Raw genomic sequence first — 27,576 nt, 5'->3', positions numbered from 1 at the left:
AAGAAAAAAAAATGTGTTTGCAACTGGAACAGTATTTTATACCGGATCTTTGTGAAGTTTTATCAGAATGTTTGTCTGGATGAAGTCTACGTAAAATTGAAATATGGGTCATCTTAGATAAAAAACTAGGTCACCTGGTCATTTGATAGAAAAACCTTGTGTCCGCAATAGGTGCTGCATGTTACACTGAATATTCATAAAATTTAGATTGATGGCCTCGATAAAATCTAGGTCAAGTCCGAATATTGGTGATCTTGAGTCACAAACTAGGTCGATAGGTCAAATCCAAGGAAAGCAGGGACTGCATTTTACAATGGACGATATATGAAATTCAATCACAATGTTTGTCTGGATGAAATCTAGGTCAAGTTCGAGTATGGGTCATCTAGGGTGAAAAACAGGGTTGTTCTAGTAAAATCTTAATAAAAATCTTTTATGCAATAGGGGCTAAATTTTATACTTGATATTTATGAAATCTGATCAGAATTTTTATCTTGGTGAACTCTAGGAGGAGTACTAATAGGGGTCATCTGGGGTTCAAAACTAGGTCACCCAGTAGAATCTTAGAAAAACTTCCTGAATGCAGTAGGGGCTACCAAATTTACTGCTAAATCAGCTTGTTGGTAAACATCACCACGACTACAAATTAAGAATGAATTAGCAAACTTAAAGTTCTCTGTAAAGTTAAATCATATCTACATCACCTACCATTCCTCGATTTTGGATATTCGATACACTGCTTGTAAATATGCAAAAATATGATGACACTCACCTTTGTTGATGTTCTTTTATCGCCACGTGCACTACAACAGAAGTTGCGACAGAGCAGTTTACCGTATACCTCTTAAAGAGGTAGCTCTGTAGTTTACCAGGCGTATATATACTACTCAAAATGTAAAGATTGTGAACAAGACTATGTGGGCGAATCTGGAAGAGCTTTAGAATTCGCACGAAAGAGCATATGGCTAGATCCAACTCGGCCATATATGAACATTGTCAGCAATATGGATTATCATTTCATACCAGAGAACACGCAGGTCATAACATATGACGACTATCATATCAAACGACGTGTCAAAGAGGCTATCAACATCAAACAAAGGAGACCATCGTTCAACCGGGACAAGGGAGCTGGCGTTACCTCCAGTTTAAGCACTCTCCTTCAGTCACGTGACCTTCTATTCTGCACTCTCCTTCAGTCACGTGATGCAAATGAGTAAGCCGTCGCTGATGAAAGCAGTGAGATACTGCCGAAATATACAGTAAAAAAAGGATTAGTTTTTCTTCTGTGTTTATGGATTATTACTCTAAAAATGTATCTAGTATTGTTTTGGTTAACACACTGTACAGTTTATGATATATTAAGATTTTTTTTGTACTGTTTATTTGATAAAATCGGTTAATTAGTCATCTGAGTTGAATTATTGGACTAGAATATGAGTGTAAAGTTATCTAAGCGGGAAAACTCTTAAGTATGCAGAAATTTGTAAAAAAAAACAACAACATCCAAATGCTGCATGGAATAAGTTTCAATATCTTATATGGTGTCCACGAGCATTGATTACAGCCTGACAGCGCCTGTACATGCTGTAAATTAGCCGGTTGATCTTTAATTAAGGATTTCTGTTCCACTCCTCTTATAAGGCAGCACGAAGTTCTGCGAAGGTGACCGGCTGCACAGGCGACAAGATATGGCCCTTTTGAGCATGCTCAAGACATGTTCATTGGATTTAGGTCCGGGGATCTGGCAGGCCAAAGCCAAAGCTCGATTGTTTCACATGCAAGGTATTGGTTCGTGAGGCGGACAGTGTTTGGACGAGCATTATCTTGCATTAGAATAAGATCTGGACCAACTGCACCTGCATATGGGCGTACAATACCTTTCTGCTGTTAAGGTACCGTGATTAACAATATGGAGGTTTGTTTTGCCATTGACACTTATTCCTTCCCATACCATGACAGACCCTCAACCATATCGGTCGTGTTCAGAGATGCAAGCAGGTACAAAACGTTCATTTGGTCTTCTCCAGAAGTCTATCTGTGAAGTCTAGACTAAATCTAGACTCATCAGTAAACAAAACTGCGTACCAATTGCAGGGTCTCCATTGCACATAGTCATGAGCCCAACGTAGGCGTTCTCTGACGTGGTAATTCGTCAAAGGAACACAAATGGCAGGACGTCTGGCATTCATACCAGCATCATGCAATCTATTCCTTACTGTTTGGGTAGATACCCGTACATCTGTAGCATTTTGCAAGCTGTTTCGTAAGGAAGTAGCGTTCTGAAAACGATTGCGCCGGGCCTGAACAACAATATATCGGTCTTGTGCACGTGTTGTACACCTAGAACGACGACCACCATGTAATTGTGCTACATTTTCTTCGATTTGAAAACGATTCCACATGCGTTGAACAGCTCTGTGGGACACATTTAATGACCTGGCAACCTGCCTCTCGGACACGCCTGCCTGAAACATACCGACACTTATTCATCTCGCCAGGCGTAATCCGCAATCTTATGTTTTGATTCAATATATTGAATGCTCACAAACGCAAATTGCAAAGTTTTAACAAGAAATTTACCAGGAATTCAGACATGTACACTTAATATACATGCCGGCCAAATCTTGATTTCGAAGTTTACGAAGTCCCCGTGCTTTATGTGTCGCCATACGTATACAAACCAATAATTATCTTATATGGCAATAAGGCCAATATTATAAACTTCATTTTGATTTAAATTTATGCCGATGCATATCTTATTGACGCTACCATCGGAGAAAACAGTGGCCCTTATCAAATTTTGAGTAGTATATATGTATATCTAATGGAACAGCGGCTGCATATCATTTCAAAAGAGGACAACCCAACGTAGATATTGTAAACTTTTCAAGATAAAATTATGAACACAGAGCTCTTATGAAAACAGAGCTATCTCCTTGGCGACGACACTATCTCCTTTACAACAGGGCTGTCCTCAACAATAAAAAGTAAATATTTTACTCCCAAACCATTTCTGGTGCATTTTGTATTTCCAAAAGCATTGTTTACTCTACAGCTATCTCACCCCTACCCGGTTTGCTTCTTAATATCAGTTAAACAGTGGGGGATATTGTCCGATCGGGCAATTGGGGGATTCCTCTTACACGTTGCCCGATTGGGAAATTTTGCATTTAAACTGATCGGGCAAGTAAATGCTCCATTTTATATCCTTTTGAAAAAATAGCCTGTGCATAAGGATATTTGACCTAGACATGATTGGAATGCACGTTTTGTATTGCAAAGGGTATATCTAAGATCCTACCGTTCAAAATAATTTTTTAATTGTCCAGATTTTGAGATATGAGCCTTAAAGGGTTAGGAATTCTGACAAAAGCCAACATCAAGCCCTTCATAACGCTGAAACAAGCAAATTCGATGAATTGGTATCCCCCGCCGAAAGGGTTTGTGGTGAGGAATGGCAAAAAGATATATCCGGCAAAAAGTTAAGGATGTTAATAAGAAGCAAATAATTTCATTAGTCAAAATCAATTTAACAGAAAACAAATGTTTAATTAAAGAGTACATAATAAATGTATGATACTTTGATCCTGACTTAAGAATTTATTTTGAATGGGATATGCTTACTGTAATAAGCTTAGCTTTTAAAATTAAATGCAGTTAATTGAAATGTGAGCTTGAAGTTTAACTGGAATGAAAGAACACAGGTAAGATATCTTGAAACGGCTGAGGGCAAGGTTTGTGCAGTCAGAACTTAACATGTTGAAGGTTTGAACATTTAAAAAAAAAAAAAAAAAAAAGGAATGGAAATATATATCTATATATAGATATATGTATATATTTATTTTTTTAGGGGGTGGGGGTGCAGGGGAATGGGAGAGGAAACAAAATTTCACATGTTGATTATAAATATTGATTGAAAATTAAAAATAAAAAAAAAAAAAAGGTAAAAGGGTGAAGTTGGAGTGGGGGGGGGGCAGAGGATGCATGATCAGTTGTGGGCATGACTGGATGGGGAAGTGAGGTGGGGGAATGGTACAACTTAGAAGGTTTGAAAAAAATCTAAAATAAGAAATGAAAAAAAAAAAAATTTTTTTGGGGGGCAGGGGGAGGGGGTGTGACCAAGGCAAGTGGGTGACCAGGTGTGGGTGCGCAACTTCACATGTTTATAATAAATGTTCACAGAAAAGAATGAAAGAAATTTAATAAAATTCTGCCAAATGGTAAGTTTGTAATGTACAAATATGTGGATTTTTAGACAATTAAAGGGCAATAACTCTGAAGTTACAAAAAGAAATCCTTACAAAATTGTCTGTGCACAACCACATTATAGTGCTCTAAATTCTGTTAAAGTTTCATAGTTCTAGGTCAAATATGTCAAAAGTTATGATGCAGAAATTGGCATATCTATAGTACCCTATATAGTTAACACTAGAAACTTCTAAGGGCCATAACTCTGGTGTTACTTGGGCAATCTGTCTGAAACTTGATGGGCCCCATAACCTCATAGTGGTGAACATGTATATGAAGTTTGTTTGAAAAAAATCTAAAATAAGGAATGAATTTTTTTTTTTTTTTTTTTGGGTGTGGGGTGGGGGGGGGGGGGGTCAGGGGATAAGGGGGGAGGTGTGTGATCAAGGTAAGGGGGTGACCAGGTGTGGGTACACAACTTCACATGTTTACAATAAATGTTCATGGAAAAGAATGAAAGAAATTTAATGAAATTGTACCAAATGGTAAGTTTGTTATGTACAAATATGTGGATTTTTATACAATTAAAGGGCAATAACTCTTAATTTACAAATAAATCCAAATGAAATTGTGTGTACACAACCACATTATGGTGATCTAAATTCTGTTTAAGTTTCATAGTTCTAGGTCAATAATATCAAAAGTTATGATGCAGAAATTGCCATATTTATAGTACCCTATATAGTTAACACTAGAAACTTCTAAGGGCCATAACTCTGGTGTTACTTGGGCAATCTGACTGAAACTTGACGGGCCGCAAGAACTCATTGTGGTGAACATGTATATGAAGTTTTAAATAAATATTCCCAACCATTTCCTAGATATGGCTCCGGACGGACGGACGGACGGACGGAAAGACGGAAGGACGGACGGACGGACGGAAAGACGGACGGAAGGACGGACGGACGACGCCAAAACTATATCCCTCCGACTTTCGTCGGGGGATAATAATTTTTAAAATCGGACTACCATTGAAAAAGATATGGCAGTTTGAAATTTAAGAAAATATCTGATAATGGAGGCAGCCATTTAAGCGTGTTTATGACGTCATTTACACACTGTTGAATAATTTATTTAGCAAAAAAACTTTTAAAAGGCTAATTTTTATATGTTTCTTGAGTGTAAAGTGTAAAAAATGTTATTTTCTTTCATTATAGCTGGCAAAGTAGAGAAAATTTTACAGTTATAAGTAAATGCAGTTCAAATGTGTATCTAAAAATTTATTAAATCCGCCATTTTGTTTTTTGTTGCCATGGAAACAAAATGGCCGCCAATTTGACCAAATATTTAAATTCTCGTATCTTTCTCATTTATACTCCGATTTTGAAAATTCTTTCACTTCTTTAAATTATTTATGAAATCCCAGCTGACAAAATTAGCATAAGAACAACATTGCCTTTCCCTTTTAAAATTCACTTTACCGTTTTGGCAACTTCCTTTCGAGATCGGGAACGTGACTTTCCCAATCAGGAAAGTGACTTCCTGAGAGTACATAGCAGCAAAATAAATTGAAACAAACAGTATGTAACTATAAATGTTTTATTCTTTTAAATCGGAACATTTTAGTTCATGGTGTGCATGACTTGTAGTTTTGTGTATCAATCTTACCAGTGTACAGGAGCCAGAACGCTCAACCTGTAGGTAGAAACAAAAACATTTGAACATATGCAAATGGGTGCAAAATAAAATTGGAGTGAGTTTTATTTTCAGTGCACATGTAATAGAAAGAGCACTGAAACTCGAGGGTAAACGATTTGTACGAGGGGGCGTAGCCCCCGAGTATAAATCGTTTACCCGAGAGTTTTAATGTTATTTCTGTTTTGTATCATAGCCTTCCATATATGGTAGTTGTAGGCGTTCCTCATTGCCATATACAGCAGTTCAGTGAGTACTTAAAATCCTTGCTTTACAAATGTGTAAAGCCCAGGTAAAATAAACCAATGTGAGAGCAGAAAATCAATAAAATACCCTTCTCTGTCTACTGTTCCAGACACGTTGGCATACTTTCCTATCCAACAGTGCGGTAACTAGCGTGCGGGTATTAAATACCTGCACACTTTTAGTTACCGCACCCTGTAGTCAGTGTATACGATTTACCTGCACCAAATTTGTTAAGAAAAAACACCGAGCTATGATACAAGGTCAAGTTGTACTTACAGTAATGTGCATTTTGTTCAATGGTTTTCTTTCTGAAATATTCGCGCAGTCTGATCAGGAGCAATTCTGTTCACTAACGGTGTCTCTAATATCCATAGGCTTTGGATCCTGATCAGACAGCCCGGATGCGGGAGCTGGTCTGAAACCATGCTGGTCGCAAATACACTATGTCGGTTTTCTCATAGGGTGGCTCATATGCTATCTTATGTTGTGGCTAATTTAGTTTTTTATCAAATGTACATATCAATTAATTAGAACTTCACGAAAGTGTGTATTAATATACATTATGCCTGTACATGCTTCTTTAAATAGTCAAATACCAAATCAAGTGATTCAAATTCATGTGCGTTGCTATCAAGAATTATAACTTATGATTTGTATTTTAAAAGAATTAATTATAAAGAAATAGATCTACCAAAATGTTTATTGTGTATGCAGTATTACCTCTGATGTTGATTTTACAAATATTATTATAGTCGTGTCATCTGTACCACACGATGCTTCAATCATTTGTACAGGCAGAGCTTCATTTAATGCGCAATGCCATTCACTACAGTCTTTCTCAACATAAGAAACACACCCTTGACAGTAGAACACAGCAGTTGCACATTGCTGATTTTTGTAAATGTGGTCTAATTTTAAGGGCTTTGCTGTTAATATTACGTTGAACAGGAATACAGTCTTTCTTTGTAATTTTCCAATCAATATGCATAAAGTCTGTGCCACAGGTTTTCGTGGATTTTCAGCCATTTCCCACAATTAAGAATATATTCACTTTCCTGATTGGGAAAGTCACTTTCCTGATCTGGGAAGTAAGTTGCCAAAACGGGAAAGTGAACAAAATGCTTTGAAACTAGCCGAATTCGTAATTTTTAAGGCTAAAAAACTCAGAATCTAGACAATAAAAATAATTTTGTGCGGTAGGATCCTAGATATACCCTCTTTCATACGAAACGTACATTCAGATCATCTATATGTCAAATTTGCATAGGTTATTTTTTTCAAAAATATATAGAAATGGACCATTTTCTTACCCGATCTGGCAATTAATGTTTGGTGAAAAACTTCCCGATCGGGCAAGGTGTTTTTGCCGATCGGACAATTTACCCCACTGTTAAAATGCATATATTAGACAAAGAAAATGTTTTCATGACGAAACGGCTAAAGTCACTGCTTAATCAGCTTGCTTGTAAACACCACCACGACCAAAATTAAGAATAAATTGGTAAACTTTAAGTTCTCTGTAAAATTAAAAAATATCTGCATCGCCTACCATTCTCCGATTTTTGATATTCAACAGTGCTTGTAAAAATGAAAAAGAAAATGATGACACTCCTTTGTTGAAGTTCTTTTATCGCGACATGCACTAGCTTGGAAGTTGCGACAGAGCGACTTACCGTATACCTCTGAAAGGGGAAGCTCTGTTGTTTACATGGCGTGTAAAGGGAAAACACCCAGACATAATAATTTTGCATAGAAAATATCAGTAAAGTTAAGAAGGGACACTTTCAGCACTTATATTAAAATATAACAGTTTTAGAAACAAATTAGTGACTGGTAATATGTCACTATATCTAAAAGAGGTAAAGTGAATTGATAACCTGGAGCATAAGATTTGCCCAACCTAGTATTAAGTTACCTGTATATTTACCATAAATTTGAATCTGTATCGATATTTATGATGTATGTTAACACCCCTACTGTACCCGTAAGGATAAGATCCTTAAATGAGATACAAAATTTACTTTTTATCATATACACAAATAATAATACGAACCAATAGCCGCTTCATATGATAAAGCATTAGGATCCCCGTGATCTGTAAAAGCATTTACAGCCCATCTGGCGATAAGAAATGTGTCATCTTTAGCTTGTTCAACTGTCAAGTTTACTGCTCCCGTAAATTCCGGTTTTGCTGTATCGTAGAGGAAAGGACCAATTACCTACAACAAAAAATGTTAACATTCTGTATATAATCCAATTCAATGCACTTTTATTCGTCACTGAATATAAAAGGTATATTTCAAACGTAAAGCTGTTAACAATATAAAACGTTATTGTATTAACATTGTGATATTCATTCTATTTTCGAAATGGAATTAAAATATCTGCGCTCCATTGATTGGAATTAGCAAGCGAACATATAAGAACTTCCTAATTCTATAAGAAAACACATATTGCAAGAATACAGGCTTCACTTTATTTCGTCATTTGTAAGCAATGAATTCTTAACAAGTAGTAAAATTCTTTACACATACTTATATGTCTTCGCTCCATTAATTGTAATCAGCAATTGAAAGCTACAACTTACTTTGTCTATAAGAATAAACAGATTGCAAGAAATCAAGCGTTAGCTTTACTTCGTCGTTTTAAGCAATTAATTCTTATCAAAGGGTAAAATATTTTATACATACTTTTATGTCTATAACTGATGACTTCGTTATTGCTTTAATCAAAACATAAAAATGTTCCCCGTCAAAAATATTTGGATGAAACAAACGTATATGTTGATGTTGATGCGACGTTGTAAAGTCCATAACATCCGGAAATTCAGAATTTTCAGACGAAATTCCAACTTCGAAATCATGCACATTAGTAGCACCGGATGTAACATTCCAAGATATATCAACCTATAAAACACAAATAAAGTATAAACTAATGTTATTATCAATAAAACCTTTAATACGTTGCAGAGATACAATTCGACTATATGAAATTGTACATTTTTAAGCAACATAATAGATGTCAACCATTTTCATTTAAATTATATGACTTATTGACTTTATTTCTTGGCGTACTGACGTTGTGTCGTATATTTGTGGAACATGCATATATGACGTTAGATATCATCACGTGACAAAAATATTAAGCATTACATAAAATCAACTTAAATCTCAAATGAACATTATAAACTCACAGTCTAGTAGAAGAAATATTTGTTACCTACCCTCAAATCAGAGGTTATGTATGCAGTTAAGTCTGAATTGACGCCATACAGATCATCACATTGGTCACTCAACTCCACAAAACTCTTTGTCCCATTTATACGCTTTTTATGTGGGTAAAGTTTTAATACAGAATCGTGCACAGTTGTGGCCCGTTTTCTGGAAAATATAATAAAAAATACTTCGACTGTTTTCTGCCTCATGTTGTGTCCATTTAACAGACACCAGTCTTCGTCTTCTTTAAACATTATTTCATACAAATAGTTTAATTCTGCATTTAATTCTGCATTTTTGGCCTGACTGATTCACTTAATAATTAAGATGCTTTTACGAAATAATTATCAAGCGAAATTTGACCATAACAGATATTTCATTTATAACTTAAATAAGCCTTACAATATTTTACATAGAATAAGTGTACTAAAACTGTTTCCTATTAGTTACATATGAGAAGTATTTGATATTAGATATGATTATTGTGGTAACATACTTTTATATGCAATATCTTACTAAAAATGATAAGTGCAAATTCGATAACTCTAAAGTATTGATTTTTCTTCACATGCATTTGTTTTATGAAATATGAATACGCATTATAAAAACATACTTGCAAATTTGCGATGGAAGTAAAACCTTCTCTAATTCTCTGTTTCTATGTAGAACATAAACAATTTCATTTTCATAACTTTTGACAAGACCATCAGCGGTCACCGCATTTTTTACAATGATTTCTGATACTACAGCTGGAATGATATCTATGGTAACACCGTCAGAACAAACAGGCTTGCAGTTATCAAGGGCGTGGTTGTATGCCATTACTGTCAGGTGATATTTGCCAGGTTTTTGCGCTGTAAATTCTGCTGTACTGTCGTAGGTCCAGTTCACCTTATTTACGATATAACTCATTAATTTATTGCATTGAAATGTATTTGTTGTACATTTTGTAGGTTTTATATCAACAGACGCTATTTTCATTTATTTATATATATCTTAAATATTTTTAAAACTGACCTATATCATATTAGTTGTATGATGATGCTCTGAATCACTCTAATAACATTCCTGTACGTTTTGATTTTCTTTTTCACCGTCACCAGAACGTAAAGTCATTCGATTTAGAATTAATAGATAGCTTTTTTGCATTCGTGAGTTTTATCTTCCTCTGCGTAATCTCACCTGTTTGTTCAAATGTATATCTAGATCGTGTTCTTGTAAGCATTGTTGGCTAAATCCATAGGTATAGAACCACACGCTACTTTCTTTATCAAAGAACTCGTCCCAATACCCTGCTATTTGTAACGACTGTTGAAAGTCAGTCTCAGAGGTTCCAGGAATTCCATCATGCACGGTACCTTCATGTGGCGGAGAAGCGTCAATCGTTATCTACAATGTTTAAACAAGGAATATAGTTTAAACTGTCTACTAATGAAGATTAACATTGATATAGAAGCTTTTCACATCAATTTCATGCCATTTTCTTTAGGTTGCACCGACGCAATTATAGGTCATATTGCGACTTTCCAGCATTGATGGTGGAGGAATACCCCAGGTGCCCCTCCTTGTATTATTTCATCACGAGCGGGCACCTAGGTAGAACTATCGACATTCCGTATGCCAGCTGGATGGCTTCCTCACATGAACGAATCATGAATAGCTTGTAACAAGTAACTGAAGGTCATTCTATACACTAAACGCACTGGCTATTTTTGGAACGGAAAACAGTTCTTCGTTGTCACCTGTGCTATGTAGAGCTTCTCAATGTTACATTATTTCATGAAACTTAAAGAAAGGTTAATTTGTGAATAATTTGTATGGTAAGGGATAAACTATCTAAAACGACGTATCAGAAATCGTAAATTTTACATTCTGTTTTCAAACAAAGAAACAAATAAATATTTTAAATAAAATCGTGCCATATAAAGGAATAAGCATGTGCTGATTATTAGGTTATATCGATTTAGAATTCTCCCCGACTAAAAATGCTTTTTCGGGTAATTTTAAAATTGTCCACACATACGTGAGAGATGCCTCACTTTCAGCGCTTTTTAAATGTTGTACATATTTCTTTCTTGTGGATACGAACCAAAGCTCGTATTTATGTAATAGTCAATACATACGTAGATTTTTTATTTCAGATTAAATGCTTTCCTATACTTTCGCAGCAATATGTTTGTTGATATAACATAATGAAGAACAAAGTAGAGTAGTTAAATCGCAACAGAGCTAGGGCTAAGAGATGACATATAAACAAAATTAAGAAAGGCAGACCCTTTCTGATTGTTAAAAAAAATCCAGGAAAGTTAGATAAAACTGTAAAGAAAAATATTCCTTTAACGAACACTTGTAGGGATATTTCAGAGAGCTTTTATTAAATTTTGTACCGCCATGATGCATACAGCTTTAAACTGTATGACAACATGCACTTACCAAATCTTCTAGAGTAATACTTTTTTTAAATACCTTTCAAATTACTACATGTGCATTTGTTACTCATATAGAAAAGTATACTGTAATAAAATGTCAAAATTACAGCTAAATGAAATATTGAACCTTAGACACTTTTATTCACATCGATTTCTCAACCCATTTAGAAGCGGCCGCAAAATAATGAATCAATGAAGAACTTACATTTATTTAAACATAAACTCACATTCATTGACATTGGAATCATTAAAAGCATTTGTTTAAATTTATATTTTTAAAAGTGGCATGTGCTAATGCAAGTTGATCCGAATATTCCGTTTGAATGATGAATGCGCATGTTTGAAACGATTTTCTCACTGAATTTCAGTTCTTGGGGATGTTTTAACCTGCCAGAGATACATTATTTTATTATATAAATTCAATTTGTAGATACTTACTTTTATCAAAGCAATGCCCTTAAAATTACATTTTTGTCTAATTTTGTCAAAACAATGGTGTTATCGCACGTTTTATGATTTGTTTTTGTATCAAAATTTTAAAATGTGTTACTGTTAACTATTTTGTGACCTCAAACACACACGGGTTAGGTCGTATAATGAGAAAAAAAATATATGATTGCTTAAATTAGATTTATGGCATTAAACAATGTTATTGTTTAAACGTCTGCCAAATTTAAGTAAGGTTTAAGCAAAAATTAGTTGTTGTGTAAAAAGCTTTGTTAGAGTTATTGGTATCTCGATGGCTTAGAACATGCTCTCATAATCCCAGAACATTGCTGTATTTCCATAACATTTTCTTTCATGAATTGTCCAATTATAGATCTAAATTGAAGATGTAATGTTGTCTGTGATAGCAGAAATGCTTGAAATGTTCAATGTTTTTTTTTTTTTTTTTTTGTTATAGTGTGTCTATTTTATATAGCCTACTTATATCAAACTGTATTTCCCCAGTTAGATTATATACTGTGCTAGTCGTGGACAAAATATGTATAACATTTTACATAGGATTCAAAGTCAAAAAAATGCATTGATATTTGGACAGACTATCTTTATATAAACGATAAACCTATGTACCATTGCTTTAACGTTATGTTAAGGCAGAACAGCTCCGGTTTGGTAAATGTGTAAGTTACCGGATGTGACCAATGGGAAAAGTGCATTGTGACACATTGGTACGTTTGCCATTCTAACAACCAGTCGCTGCAGGGTTTCAGAGAAGCATAAATCCCAGATGTAAAATTAATATAATTCATTTCAAGTAGTTGTTTAGAAATTTATATTTTAGCATGAAATACATGCTTTTGTTTAATGTGCGTTTGACGACTACCGGTGTAATATTCAGTATTGCCCCCGTTAAAAATTGACAGCATTGATCAGAATTAAATATTAACGTCATAATGGACTTCGTAATGCTCTCTTACGGTCCACGCGCGTCAACTGTTGTTTATCGCTGATTCTAACACGACACAATTAATTTTCCTAGCTGAATATTATGTATTGTTATACAAAAATATATTTATCCTGATGTCACAATTATTATGTCAAAGCGTCGACAAGGATGTACTTAAAAGTCCTTCGTAACGTCTTAGAATCGAAATGATTTATCTCATTTAGTAATTTGTTCTTGAATAAATGTAAGAATGTGTAATTTATTCAAATTGAATGAATGGTAAATCGCTCAGTTTTTAATATGAACTTGATCAATTTACTGCAACTAGACTAATAAGACTTTGTGAAAACATGTACAATATAAAAATGTTTGTATTTTTCTCTGAGAGATTCCGCTCAGTTATTATTTTTTGTAACCAAGAACCTTTTAATCTAAATACGTAAGAGCCTTGATACTCGTAATTAACCAATATAATAACACATTAATCACAGTAATGCGACAAATTTGCACAGCTTATTTCCATGTACTGATTACCTCCCTTTTAATTGAGTTAACTGATGTTTTTCAGAAAAATTGTATATTCGATCGCGGATAATGTCACTTGTCACAAAATTTTAAATAGTATTGTCTTAAGGGTTTTGTATTGAAAAATGAATATTATATTTCACACGTTTTACGGTAATTTTGATAAGAAAAGAAGGACTGATAGCTGTATATAAACCAAAATGAATATATTTTGTATTTTGTTTTTCTGAAATATATGATTTATTTATATTGTTTTAATTTTGCATTCCTATAATCAAAAGATAAATAATGTAACATTTTTCCAAGATTTCATTAAAAATATAACTAAGAGCGTTTCTTATTAATATAACGGAAGTCGATGTGCATGAATAAACTTGAGAGCAAACATGATTTTGTTACTATAACACAAGGATATTAATACAAAACACTTCATTCCCAAAACTCATAAACTTCTATCTACATCTGAGCAAAATATGATGATTTAAAAAGAAATTTGTTGAAAATATCCTTTGTATGAGTTGTCTGCCTCTGACAAGAGTAGGTGCGAAAAGTAAGTGTTTCATATCCAGATTTCTATTTGAAATAATCTTCAATCATTCTATGTTCATGGCTTGTCTCTGCTAAAAAGTGCAAGACCGAATAACGTATAACTATAAGCGTAGCTAATAGATAAATTATTAATTTATTAGCTATTAATGGAGAATTCTTGTGTTTTATGCCCAAATGGGCTAAATCTTTCCGTGACGATTTGCTTATGTGTCTGAAGTCATTCAACCTCCAATTCTGGATAATAGGGAGACGTATCAGGTTAAATGCGCATAACATGTTAGTATTGCTACACAATGTCAGTATTGTTACAGACTCAACGCACTTTTGTTACCTTAACTGACTAAACTTCTTTCACAAAACTTCATCAAAATATAATGCAATATGGAAGGAAGTAACTTCTCCATATTTAAGGACTTGTAGTTTACTATTAATTTTCGAAATTCGCAATACCTTTTTATGTTGTACAGTTATCAACCCAGCATTATTTTTCACACCCACTTCTATGAAGTAGTCATAATCATGTTCTCCTCTTTCTTTACCAACATGTAAGCCGCTGTTACTGTCAACTGATATTAGTGGTTTTATTTGATAATGCCTGTGGAAGCATCCATTATATGGTGAGCAGTAGCAATTTGGTCCCCGAGGATATAATCCATACTTCTGATTGCATTCGCCTAACGTCTATTAAAATAGATCGTATAAAAGTCTGAATGGTTACACTCAAGTACATGTTTACAGTAGTGAACGTATTGCAACAGATACTATTTATGTACAGTGTTATTCACACGTACAATAAAACGTGTTAATAATATTATTTTAGGTGCATGTATTAATATAATTATGCACAGTTTTAACTTACTATGCATTTCAAGTTTTCGGTAAATTTAAAGTTTAGAAATATAGATTGAATGATAATATATATAATAATATAATGAATGATCTAATAATATGTTGAAAAGCTGCAAAGAACATAGATAATTCATTTCATTAAATGTTTAATATATTTTTAAAATATTTTTTGGATCAGTATAAAGCAAGTTAAGGCATCCGGTTCACAAATAGGCATTGTCAAGGTCTACTCAATGTATAACAGTGCTATTAAAATATATCAAATAATGATATCTGGTAAGCTCATACAATTTTGGTATAATTTAAATGTGTATCGTCTACTAACAAAGAAAATATAAACTACATGTAGAAGCTTTATTTTTTACTTTATAGTTTCAATGACACTTCAACAAAAATCAGGTTATTACAGTGCAGTGTTTATCATCTTACAGTAAGAACATGACAGAAGTCATTCGTGCATATTATTATGGTAATCTTATTTTTTTAAGAATTATTGTTCAGCAGACACAATTCATTCAAGTGGTACCAACAGGTTCAAATAAGAAAAAAAACACAGGGGTCACTAGACATCGAAATATTATCTGTTTGTGGATTGGATACCTTAAGAAGCAACATACCAAACTAAGGACTTTTATAATTTATATTATTTCTTATGTGTATCGTGAAATTACGAAACGTGAGCCACAAGCTATGGACATCTTATTATTACAGGAATATTACTAAAGATAGTTACAATAGTTAGAGTGCAATAATCATTTCTTCTTCAATACCTTTGCTTCGCCCTGTGGTGGTTCGTTAGACTGTCCATGAACGACAACAGTTTTAGTAAAATTGTCAAATATCTTCCATGACACTTCATGTATACCGCTGTGATAGTCGAAGGTTTCCCATTCAATCCTAAAATATAGAAAAAAATACTAGTCTAGGCCAATACTCCTACAAAGTCTTAATGTTTCTAACAATATTTTCAGACAGTAAATAAATAACTGTTCATAAATAGATTTTTATAACAAAAATGCCGAATGTAGCAATACAAACGTATTGTATAAGATACACACATAAATAGGTTTATTTAAATTAATTAAGAATATTCTACATTACCTAAGATCAGTCAGCTCAAGAACACTGTGAACGCTTATGTTTTCGAACGTTCCTTTCGTAAGCCAAAGGTTCTGAATAACTGGAGGTGAGAGGTCAATCATCACAGTAACATTGTCCTCGGCGAATTCATCAACAATATCAAATGCACGGATTGTGTAGGTCAGCTTTTTGCCGTCAATCAACTTTTCGTTTCCATATATCATCTTTTGAGAATGAAAATATTCATCAGGAACTGGTACGAAACTTGTGTATGTCAACTGTTTATTTATTTCAACCAAAAAGGCAATTTCAAAACGGACAATTCCTGGAACAAGAAGTCAATACAAGAATAATAAAACAAGTCAAACGCTTTGCTTTCCCATGAAATTAGAATTTATCAGTAAAGGTCACGTAGGGCCGGCATTAATAAAAAATAACCTCTACGGAATTAATTCTATGTTTAAAAGAAAAATTGGAAATGAATTTCTTGATTAGTTAATACTGGCTATCATTTGCTCCTCACTGTAATTATTCTGCTGGATGCATTGTCGTTTTGGCTCCATATCGGCGATACGCCGAGTGTACAAAAATTAACGAGCTATGCTCTCACTGACCACGTCCACTGTCGTATTACCATTTCGCCGTGTTGAAATAAATGAACATGAAAAGAAATACCCACATTACACTTGATGTACATAAACTCAATATAAATGAGCCTGTGTCTATATACATTTCAAGAATAGACTAGTCATATCAACAAAAGATATTTATTAAATTACCTTTAATATTAGGTACTTTTTCTATAGTTCTTGACGATCTGCCGTTGCGATCATCAAGAAATCTCGATATATTTGCATCCTTCACAGCATTTAACCAACCTAGATCATAATGTTTTACGTTCCGGTACCTATTCGGCCACACAATTTCTATTATTGTGCAGAATGTGTTAATCCAGCCGTCGACAGCAGCCTGTACAACATTAGGCGGTGACCCGTACGTTTCAACAACAGAGGCATTGTCGAAAAAAATAATTCTTCTTGCAGCTTTCGTATTTTCCGCTTTATCATAAACAATCATCTCGATAGAGTATGGCCCGGGTTCTTCTAAATTAAGTGTAACTTCAAACTGAAAATTTAAATGAAATCATCACTTACAGAAGTTACAGTTACAGTTTTCAACGAAGATTACATCAAACGGGCTGGTTTCATTTCTCTTTGTTACGCTGTTTTCTCCAAAATTTTCTTTCTTACAAATCACATTGTAGTATCCCAGAGGTTGCTATATACATAAACTTCATTTCCACAACTAAATGAATGCCATTTTATACAGATTTAATGTGGAAACTATGTTATGCCAGATATTAATAGCTGATGCGTTTATGCTGCAGTGTGTATCCGACACAATTTAATGATCGCGATTGCATATTGGGAAGGTGGCACTGTAATCTATTAATCCTCTGAAACTCATGTACTAACTTCATGCAATGATACATTTAGTGCTTATCAAATGTATTTTCATGAAGGCATTTTTTATTTACAAACATGCATTTATTTTGGGGGTTCTTTGCTATTAGGCGTTGTAAAGGTACTTTTGTCTGTACCAACGACATAAGGTCGCCAGTTTTAAGTTGAGTGCAACTAAACTGAAAGATAAGCTACAAATAAATGGCTTTAGGTGTAATGGCTTTATAGATTCTAATCAATCGGACCAAATCTTACATAATTTGTATCGTAAATTACGGTTGCCGACTCTTGTTGACAATGTGCACAATAGCAAATGGCGTCGGGGGTCGTACAAGTTTGTTTCGATTTTACATGCTCTTTTACCCTCTTGCCTTTTGTTATTTGCGACCACCCGTCAGAGGTATGTTTGTTCTGTGCAGTACGAGAATATGGAACTTTTAAGAAATTCAACAATGTCTGGCAATTCTAGAATTGTACCGGACGATTCTAAAACCACGCAAGGGATATTCAAGTTTTAAGCTGAGAGGGAACAAAATTACAGAAGTATTTTACAGAAAATGTCGAGATGTTAGAACAATAGATTTTTACAATATTTTCTTGAAATATCTTTAGACTGTATTTGTTATTCAACTATTTCTTAATTGAAATCATTTCTTCAGGATAAAAAATAAACCCTTCTTCCATCTCAAAATGATATAAAAGCATGCCTGTATGAGGCAATTAATATCTAAATTTTCTAAAAGGTAGTTTGTGTGAATTAAGATTTGTAATTAATTGTACTCAGTTTAATGACATCACAATGTAAAATTAAAAAAAAAAGAAAAATGTTTTTTTTTTCCTGAAAGGCGTTTATAATCTTGATTTGAAAAAAAGTATGAAAGGGACATTCCTGCAAATGGGAGTGTGCATTTTTAACGTTTTTGATAAATATGAAATTCGCGGTTTAAAAACTGTGAAAGTAATTATCTCGGAGTGTGTCATAATTAAAGTATGCCTAAAGTGATAGATCAAATTTTCTTTTAATTACGCCTTCCATAAAATGTAAGGACCTTCATTAGATAGCAGGTCCTGCCTTATCACTATTTCGTCAAATGAAAGAGGGCACACTCTTTACGCTATATGCAGACATCGTTATACAGTTTCTAAATCTAAATAACTAAAATGTATTCAGGCGCCGCATATATTTAAAAGACATGCTATATTTGCTGCAGTTTTTGTTTAAATTTCTTTATTAAATGCATGTGTATCAGAATTGGTAATAATTAAAGCTGGACGAAAGACTGATAAATTACTTTCAGAACCATGTTATAACGTTAAATTTTGTTTTAAAATAATAGGTAGAATTAATACTATATAATATGAAAACGAATAATAAATGCGAAAATTGGGAACCAACTTCTCAAAAATATTTTATTGCATGTCTACATTTAAGTGAAGATGAACATCTTCAACAATTTCATATTTTATCAGGCAAGCCAAATGGAAACAACACGGATCCAGTAATATTTTTGTATTATAACAGCAGCTCGCTCACATTATTTTTCGAAAATTAGATATATTTCATGTAAAAGGTAAATGAATTTCATATAAAACTTTACTTTTCATTAATCGTGAAGTAAAAATATAAAAATTTTAGACATTTGTTTTACTTACAAGTTTGTTTTAATTATTTTATGTATTTATTACACAGCAGAATATTTGAATTCGGTACCAGTGTCCAGTAAATAACAAAATGTCCTATGGAAATAGAGAGTACCAGTTTCACTATTTGTATGTAAACGCGTAAATAAAATCAAGCATCTGCTATAAAACGTCAGGTACATTCAAACGGTATAGTTTTAACATGCACAGCTAATTTTTTTATTGAAGCTTTGGCCTTTTCCTACATTGTATTTGTTTTAATTTACTTATTCCAGTTCATCGAAGGAATATCCACGCTAAAATTCTTAAAGTTAGAATAAACACTTCTACAAAACCTTAGATTAAAAAAAAAACAAGCTGCATTAGATATGTCTTGTCAATAAAGGATCATAATTATCTGAATGTACGATCGGGATTAACATTCAAGTAGCTTAACCCGCCAATGACTTTCCATATAAACGAATAATGCTGTAATCGCATTCGGAGAATACATATTTTTTTTCTTTGAATGGTTGTGTATTGAGTATGTATCTACTTAATTGGTAGACGTGACTGTGGCATTTTACCACTCGATGTGGCTTGGTAGTCTGCCAAAGTAGACCTAACAACTAGACTGGTATTGAGAAAGCTCTCGACTAGTCAGTCTTCTTGTCATGTTATGGTCATGTTCTCTGATTTGACTCAAATAAATTAAAATCAAAACTTAAAAGTACCACAATTTGACAAACCAGTCATAAGACGTTGGACCGGTGGTCTAGTGGTAACACGCTTAACCGCCAATCCAGAGGTCCAAGGCTCGAATCCCGGTCCAGGAAATGGTAATTTCTGAGATGCTCTTGAGTGTCTTCCACCTGACTAAGAGTTTTTTCTATTTCTTCCCAAGAAGGACGGCTTCGCTTGTATCGGTGCTATGCACCAGGCACGTTAAAGAACGAGACTGTCTTTTCGCAAAGAGCTAGGCTAAGTCAGCCGGACAGGCCTGTATCTCTTTCTGTTCTCCCTGTCTGTTCTGGGGGCTTTATCTCACTCTGTCCCTCTGGGCAGATCGCTCTGTGTCTGTACCAGTACAGGATGAATTTCGCGCCCTGTGTGGCTGCGTTTGCTATATGTAAAGCGTCTTTGAACGTGTTTATCATGAAAATGGCGCTATATAAATCTGGTATAATAATAAAAATAATAATAAGACGTTGAATGAACTCTAAACACGTATAGTCACAGGACAACACAATTTACCAGTTTCTGAAGCAAAAGTTTGATTTCTACAAAGTACTATTAGAATGCCAGAGTAACACTAATGAAAATGGTGCACACCTATAAAATTTAAATTTCAAGCCTAATTATTGCATAATTCAAAGAACAGCAGAATACAGTGCACTACGAAAGCTTTTAGTTGGAGACCACACATGATGTTCCATAGCACTTACATTCCGTCACAAAGCCTAACACACCCAAAAGGATTGAGTGATGAATTCACAAATAATGACAGAATCATACATGTAATATAACTAATATATTTCTGATGGTATCATTGTAATATTGCGTACTAACCTGAGTGGAGGCATTTACATACGGTACAGGTGACAGTAAATATTTTCTTTCCAGAGGACTTAAACTATTGCCATTTTTTGCTAGGTACCAGATGTAAAACTCGTATTTGCCAATACCGGAGAGGTCGTCAGACCACCCTTCCCACTTTACTATGACTTTAGGCTGAAAGTAAATTTAAAGTCAAGAGAATATTTATTTTGTCAACAATAACAAAGTTGCTGGTAAAATAAGTCACGTACATAAATTGCACTAGAATTTTCAGTCATTTCAAAACTAGCTTTATAAAGGGCTGAATAATACCTCTTTCAATATATCTTTTGCATGTAAAGGATCGTCTATACAGAAGCTTATTTCAAAACAATGCACAGGTGGTACCATGTCGAATCCGAGTTCAAGAATCTCCGTCGTCACTTTACCTCTCAACTGATAAGACTTTTCAGAATAGTGTTCAGGATAAAAACTAGACCTGTCCTCGTAAGTTATATATCCTCCGTTTTTAGCAGATATGCTAAATTTTAATCTAAAATAAAAACAAAGATACCTAAAATATTCACGAGCATGCAGGAATTCTCAAATAAAAAATGTATTTATACAATGTTACTTTGCATTGTCGAGTGCAAAAATATTTACTTCGTTTCCAATAAGCGTCTAATTTTATATTAGAATAAGGATAAGCGGCTTTAACGATATAACCTCAGACGCTGCTGTTTAAAAATGCATACATTTCGAAAACGAAGTTTAATGGGTCTATAGAAAACTTTGTTTACAAGGGTATCAAATACATATAGTCGGGAATTAATAAACTGGCTTTTGCCTACGCACAGATAATGTCTAATTATTCTATGACAAAGATTTGCCAATGAACAATAAACAATTTTTATAATTTCATTATTGTTATTGTTATAAGAATTAAACATTTTTGTAACGGAACATATGATTCAAATAAACGAACAAAAATATACATGAAAAAAAAAATTGATCGCAGACATCTCTTATGAAAATTCAAAGCCAACCGAAGATCGAAAGGTCATGCCTATTTAAATCATGTACTCATTGTGTTTATGGTCGCAATGGCAATATACGCGCAGCATAGCATATATTTGTTTGAAGAACAAGGGAAGCCTTACAATGCGTTAAATTTAGGTGAAAGCTTTTCATAATTTCATAATGCTGAAAGAATTTCTAAAATTCACGATTGAAAAAGATATCATAATGGCAGTTTGAAATTTAAGAAAATCACTGATCATGGAGGCAGCCATTTTGTTTTTATGTCGTCATTTACATACTGCTGAATCCTTTATTTAGCAAATAACCTTTAAATCAGGTAAATTTTATGTTTCTGGAGTGTATGATGTAAAGCATGGTAATTTCTTTCATTATAGCTGGTAAAAGTAGAGAAATTATTTTACAGAAATAAGTGAATATAATTCAAATATGTGTCTGGAAATTTTATAAATCCGCCATTTGTTTGTTCCTTTAGAATCAAAATGACCGTCATATTGATCAAATATTTAAATGCTCTTTGCTTCCTCATTTTTAAGTAGATTTTGAAAATTCCTTCACTTTTTTAAATGATAACACAAATCCCAGCTGAAAGAATTAACATCAAACACCGTTGCCTTTCCCTTTAATAGCTGTTGTTAACGTTTATGTTAAAGGGAACGATCTGTACTTGTTGAATAAGTAGTACAAACGAATGCGTACATGAAACAGCAACTCCGCATATCTTTTTTAAAAAATAAAAGATCAACATTAAAATTACCAGTCTCTATATATTAATCATACTAGATATTTTAAAGAACATTAAACAACGGTTAAATACTTCGATTGCATAGTCATACAACAGCTTGGTAAGGTAAGCTTCCATAGACCTTGAAGAGAAAGAATGTTATTAATTACCTTTTGCAACCATAAGTGTATAACATACATTACAAGCTTGCCCTAGATTAGATAATGCTGATGCGGAAAACGATTAATACGATTAAGAGTATGGCAAAATATCCGTGTAATAACAGGTTGTGTAGTATTCAAATTTTCATAATTAGTCCAGAAAGAAAGACTTCAGCATTACTAATAATGAGCTTTAGATCAGTACAATTTATATGTTACCTACTTAAAGGTAAATAAATAGTACCTGTCCGAATGACTAAATGAAAGGTCTTTTTGAAATATTTCATTCCATTCAGTTATAGTAGACAACGGCTTCATAACACTTAGAACGCACGTTGGCTTCTTTACTGTACACTGCGGTGCCTTAATTTCCCATACTGGTTGGCTTGATCCTGAAAAAATATGACCCGATATGAAAGTGAAATATGGATGCAATATTTCTAACAGAAAGGCTTTGAAGGTCTTAGATGGTGCATTAAAACATTTATAAATCACAAGGCCCGCAAGTTAAGTTTACTAAGAAATTTTCACTATTTTCCGTATTGCAATAAAGGAAAAAGAACTATACCAAATATTGACAGGTAAGGTTTTTAATTATTAAACCACCTTGAACAAATTTGGTAGACGTAAAAAATACTGATGTGAAATTATATCTCAAATTTGATCTGTATAGGAGAGATCGTGTTTGTATACAAATCCATTGTATATTCTATTTTTACAACTGATAAGGCAGTGATCGGGTAGACAGAACCCATTCATAATATTAATTTACTCAGGTTTACAAGTGAAATCAATTCCAAATGTAAGTGTGTTTGTTGCACCATCTTTAAGAGTTGCTTTCGTTGAATCACATCTCTTATAAATATATCAAGTTGTTTACAATACAGTAAATGAACTTTTATATTGGAGACGTATATGAAATGGGCATGGATTTTATCAATTGTGTTTGAACAATGACACTTTTACATTATAATTACCTCTCATGAATGTCACCCTCACGGTCATTTCAGCTATTCCATAAACAGAGTCATTTAATATATAGTTTGGTTTAGGGTCAGCGGTAATGTTTGGAACATATGATGACAAAACATGTACTGCAATATTGGACCAAAAGCCATCCTTTGTCCATTTAACATCTGTTGTTAGAGATTTGTCAAGCAGAACCGCTGGCTTTGTATCATCCCCATCTTCTAATCGTAATATATGTTTTAGTATATTTGTGCCCTGCGTAACTACAAATATTGAAAACAAACTTTATCTTGACAAATTGAAACGAAGAAAGCATATGAATCTAATCTAATTTTAAAAGACCTAATTCAGACTAACACATAGATACAGGTTATCATTTTTCAGAGTACGATCAATACATGTTTTATTAAGTGACCGGAAGGTGCAATATTTTATTGAGTGGGGTAACCAGAAGTAAAAATACAACCTACGCTGTTCCCAAAAGAATTGAGCTCGCTTTTTATTTATTTATTTTTTTTGATATCCAGATGCTGCTTTATAATATCATATTACATAATAAATCGTTAATTACAAGCTTTTTTCTACATTCTGAACCAATTCCAAATCGACGAAACGGGACTGAAACGTTGATTGTGGTGTAGAATTCTAAATGTGTGGAATTCATTCAGCTGGCTTGCCGATCGATGGTTCTACCAGGCCATGTCTGACACAATGCTGTAAGGGCATCTTAGATTTTCCGCCACAGTCAAAGTATTGAAAAATGGCAATATATTCTTATGGTATATCGTCTTGTTACGTTTTTGTTGACAAGAAGCCTAGTACAGTTCGTTTCTTTTTCTACCGTGTGTGTTACTCAAAATATTATTGAAAGTGAATTGGAGACACGCTACACAATTCATTAGCTTACAAAACGGAAATAAGGGTTAGCCAAATAAGTATTAGGTTCCTGAAGAAACTATGGTTTAAACACACACCATGTTTCCAAAATAAATAGGCAACATCTTGTATCCAAAACTATATATAAAGCGTCATCTGCAAAACACTGAATACCGAATGCATTTTATCAAACAGGGAACGGCCAGATGTTGCCATTGCATATCACTAATTGCACTCATATTATAAAATAGAATAAGTATAAGAAGTAACAACTACAGTGCTGTGTGACTCACAAAAACACCTCAACCAAAGCGATAACATAAAAACCAAACAGTGATGCGGATGGGATGACATCAACTATATTCATCACACTATTAAATCAAATTATTTAGCGATACTATAATTCTTTCAGAAAAGGTGATAAATGTGATTCTGGTAAAATGTCATGTCATTACTGTTTTGGAAGGTTCTCCCACTGTGTGACAAAATAAACAAGACTTTTATGAAACGATAATTGATAAAATAGTATTTACTCGTTGCACAGTCTGAGAAAGTCCCAGTGAAACCTGAAGCACATTTGCAGTTATCCTTCAAAATCATATTTCCATTACATACACCCGGATAACACCTGGCACCGTCTGCCCATGAACACGTTCCTGAATAATAATATAATTGGAAAATACCAAAAACATCATTTTTATGGATGTTTGCAACATATAAATTGTAAATAAATAAAGGTATGTATGTATGTATGTATATCTAAGAATATTAGTATACAAAACATAATGAAAACATAAATCACTACAGGTATTCAAATCATTAAGTCTATATCCATCTTACTTTGACATTTTGTAGGGTCTGGGACACTTGTGTAGATATTATAACCTTTCCTGTTCGCAGTGTATTCACCATCACAGTATTTACATATGACATCATCTTCTTCTGTACAGGAAGGCAGATTACATTTTTCTGGTTTCACACAAGCTGAAGCAAAATGGCACGGTAAGGTAATGATAGTGATAATTTATCATTAACGTGGTCGGAACAAAACTTTACCTCGACATTCTGATAAAAATTGTGTAACAAAAATGATAATTATATGCATTCAGAAACGAACCTACACAATGTTATTTAGTGTCGATATAATTTTGTACCACTGTCATCTTCTTTTAGGTACATTCTTATGTTAGGATTTTCTTTCAACATATTTCAACAAGTGAAAAGTATGATATTTAGATAATAACTATGTAAGATAGAAACTAATTTTAATATTTAACAATAAAATTAGTATTCTTATACGAAATAGAGCTTGTTTCTGATATTGATTTCAAAAGTCATAAAGGAATATACTAGTATCTTAGATATAGAATATTTATTAATAATAAAAGGGATTTTGTGAATTGATTGAGATACAATCTTGTTGCACTTAAATAAACAAAATTTTGACATATATTTCTGTGCAACAAGGTGGTAAGCCATGACATACTTGGAAATTATAGAGTAGATCTAGTGTGCATGACAAACAATCACAAATGAGTGTAGCACCTGTACAGGCTTTGTCAATTTATCAAATTTTAATAATAGGCTTCAAAAATTACAAATACATTTAAATGAATTTGCGTTTGTCTCTGAAACACTGATTTCAATAGTAAGAAATACGATGTTAGAAAAACCCTTCTTTCATCACTGCATATGAACATATAAACAAGATGGCGTAAGAGCCTTAAAAGGGGATAATAAAAACAAACGGGTTCACATAATGTTTCTGTCATGTCAATGAATATTTAAGTTTCGACATTTACTGGATAAAACAACTATCCAAAATAGGATTTAACAAGTAATTACTATAATATTATTACCTGTACATAACAATAACTGTGGCATCCACATTATCAATAAAGGCATTATAAGCCTTTAGTCAATTTAATAAGTTAAATTTTCTTGCATGACGATTTTTCTCAGTGCTTGACTTTGAATTCGAGTGTTGCCAGTAAAATGGGCTTGTCATAATCATGTATAGAATCAGAATTATGGGGACTGTGTCTTCTGGTGTAGCCTTCGAAAGTAGATAACTATTTTAAGTTTTAAGTCAATATCTTTGAAAGTAAAGTGATATGTAACGTTTTATAAGGGGCATGACTGTCAAATCAAAGTTATTAGAAGATTTTTTCATGGTATAGACGTTGATACTTGATAAATATTTTAAGTTTCAAGTCAAATATTTTGATAGTAACAGAGATATTTGACTTTTATCAAATCTTTTACCAAAAAGTTATAAGTCAAAAGGAGCATAACTCAATCAATATTCAAATCAGGGTTATGGGGATTGTTTCTTCTGATGCAGACTTTGATAGTAAGTAACTATATTAAGTTTCAAGTTATGGCATTGATATTAGTAGAGATATTTGACTTCATCAAAACATTTACCCTACGACGACGCTGACATTATTTTGTTTTGTTTTTTTTATTCAAAAAGCCGAGCTAAAAATCACCAAACAGCTTAAAAAAAACTCAATATGACGAAATAGAGGCTTCCAAACACAATATAAATTGCTCTTTGCCCGATAGCCTCACTTTAATAGCTATGAAAGTACGATCATTTTCAACAAATAAAAGTTCTACTTGCCGGAAATGATATTTCGTAGAATACAATTGCAAACTTGCCAATGACTTACATAAATGGGAACCTGGAAAAAAGGTTATTGTAGACTTTCCAGGGACGTACATGAACATGAGCCTTGTAGAAGGAAATTGTAGATCTTCCATAGATTTACATGAATTGTATTTTGTAGAAGGCTTCTTTCGACTCGTAATGGTAGACGAATTGAAGTTATTGCAGAAATAACAAGTGAGTGCATGAATGTTATTTTGTAGAAGGCTACTATAGATTTGCCAGTAACGTACCTGGACAGAAACTGACTCACACGAAGAGAACTTGTGTAGAAGGTTATTGAAGATTCGTCTTGGATATACATGAACATGAATCTGGTTGAAAGTTATTGTATACTAGCCAGGGAGTT

The 27,576-nt window shown here is 33.4% G+C and overlaps 1 protein-coding gene across 1 annotated transcript in view; it reads right to left on the bottom strand.

Annotated features, from left to right (window-relative positions):
- Positions 1-27,576, bottom strand: part of LOC123523221 (uncharacterized) — a gene marked incomplete at its 3' end in the record, with an annotated part of 68,694 nt that overhangs the window by 23,309 nt on the left and 17,809 nt on the right. The window contains exons 5-19 of the mRNA XM_053534140.1: positions 25,397-25,540; positions 25,090-25,212; positions 23,689-23,943; positions 22,956-23,103; positions 21,122-21,341; positions 20,822-20,983; positions 16,949-17,294; positions 16,191-16,494; positions 15,860-15,986; positions 14,691-14,921; positions 10,530-10,736; positions 9,961-10,238; positions 9,356-9,512; positions 8,823-9,038; positions 8,186-8,351 (exon numbers count right to left, since the gene is read on the bottom strand). Coding sequence (XP_053390115.1) covers positions 8,186-8,351; positions 8,823-9,038; positions 9,356-9,512; positions 9,961-10,238; positions 10,530-10,736; positions 14,691-14,921; positions 15,860-15,986; positions 16,191-16,494; positions 16,949-17,294; positions 20,822-20,983; positions 21,122-21,341; positions 22,956-23,103; positions 23,689-23,943; positions 25,090-25,212; positions 25,397-25,540 — 3,084 coding nt within the window. The remainder of the gene's footprint in view (positions 1-8,185; positions 8,352-8,822; positions 9,039-9,355; positions 9,513-9,960; positions 10,239-10,529; positions 10,737-14,690; positions 14,922-15,859; positions 15,987-16,190; positions 16,495-16,948; positions 17,295-20,821; positions 20,984-21,121; positions 21,342-22,955; positions 23,104-23,688; positions 23,944-25,089; positions 25,213-25,396; positions 25,541-27,576) is intronic.

This window comes from Mercenaria mercenaria, unplaced genomic scaffold (assembly GCF_021730395.1).
Source record: "Mercenaria mercenaria strain notata unplaced genomic scaffold, MADL_Memer_1 contig_3408, whole genome shotgun sequence".
Classification (NCBI taxonomy): Eukaryota; Metazoa; Mollusca; class Bivalvia; order Venerida; family Veneridae; genus Mercenaria; species Mercenaria mercenaria.
Note: the sequence above shows the minus strand (reverse complement) of the source record. Positions and strands in the feature narration are given on the sequence as shown.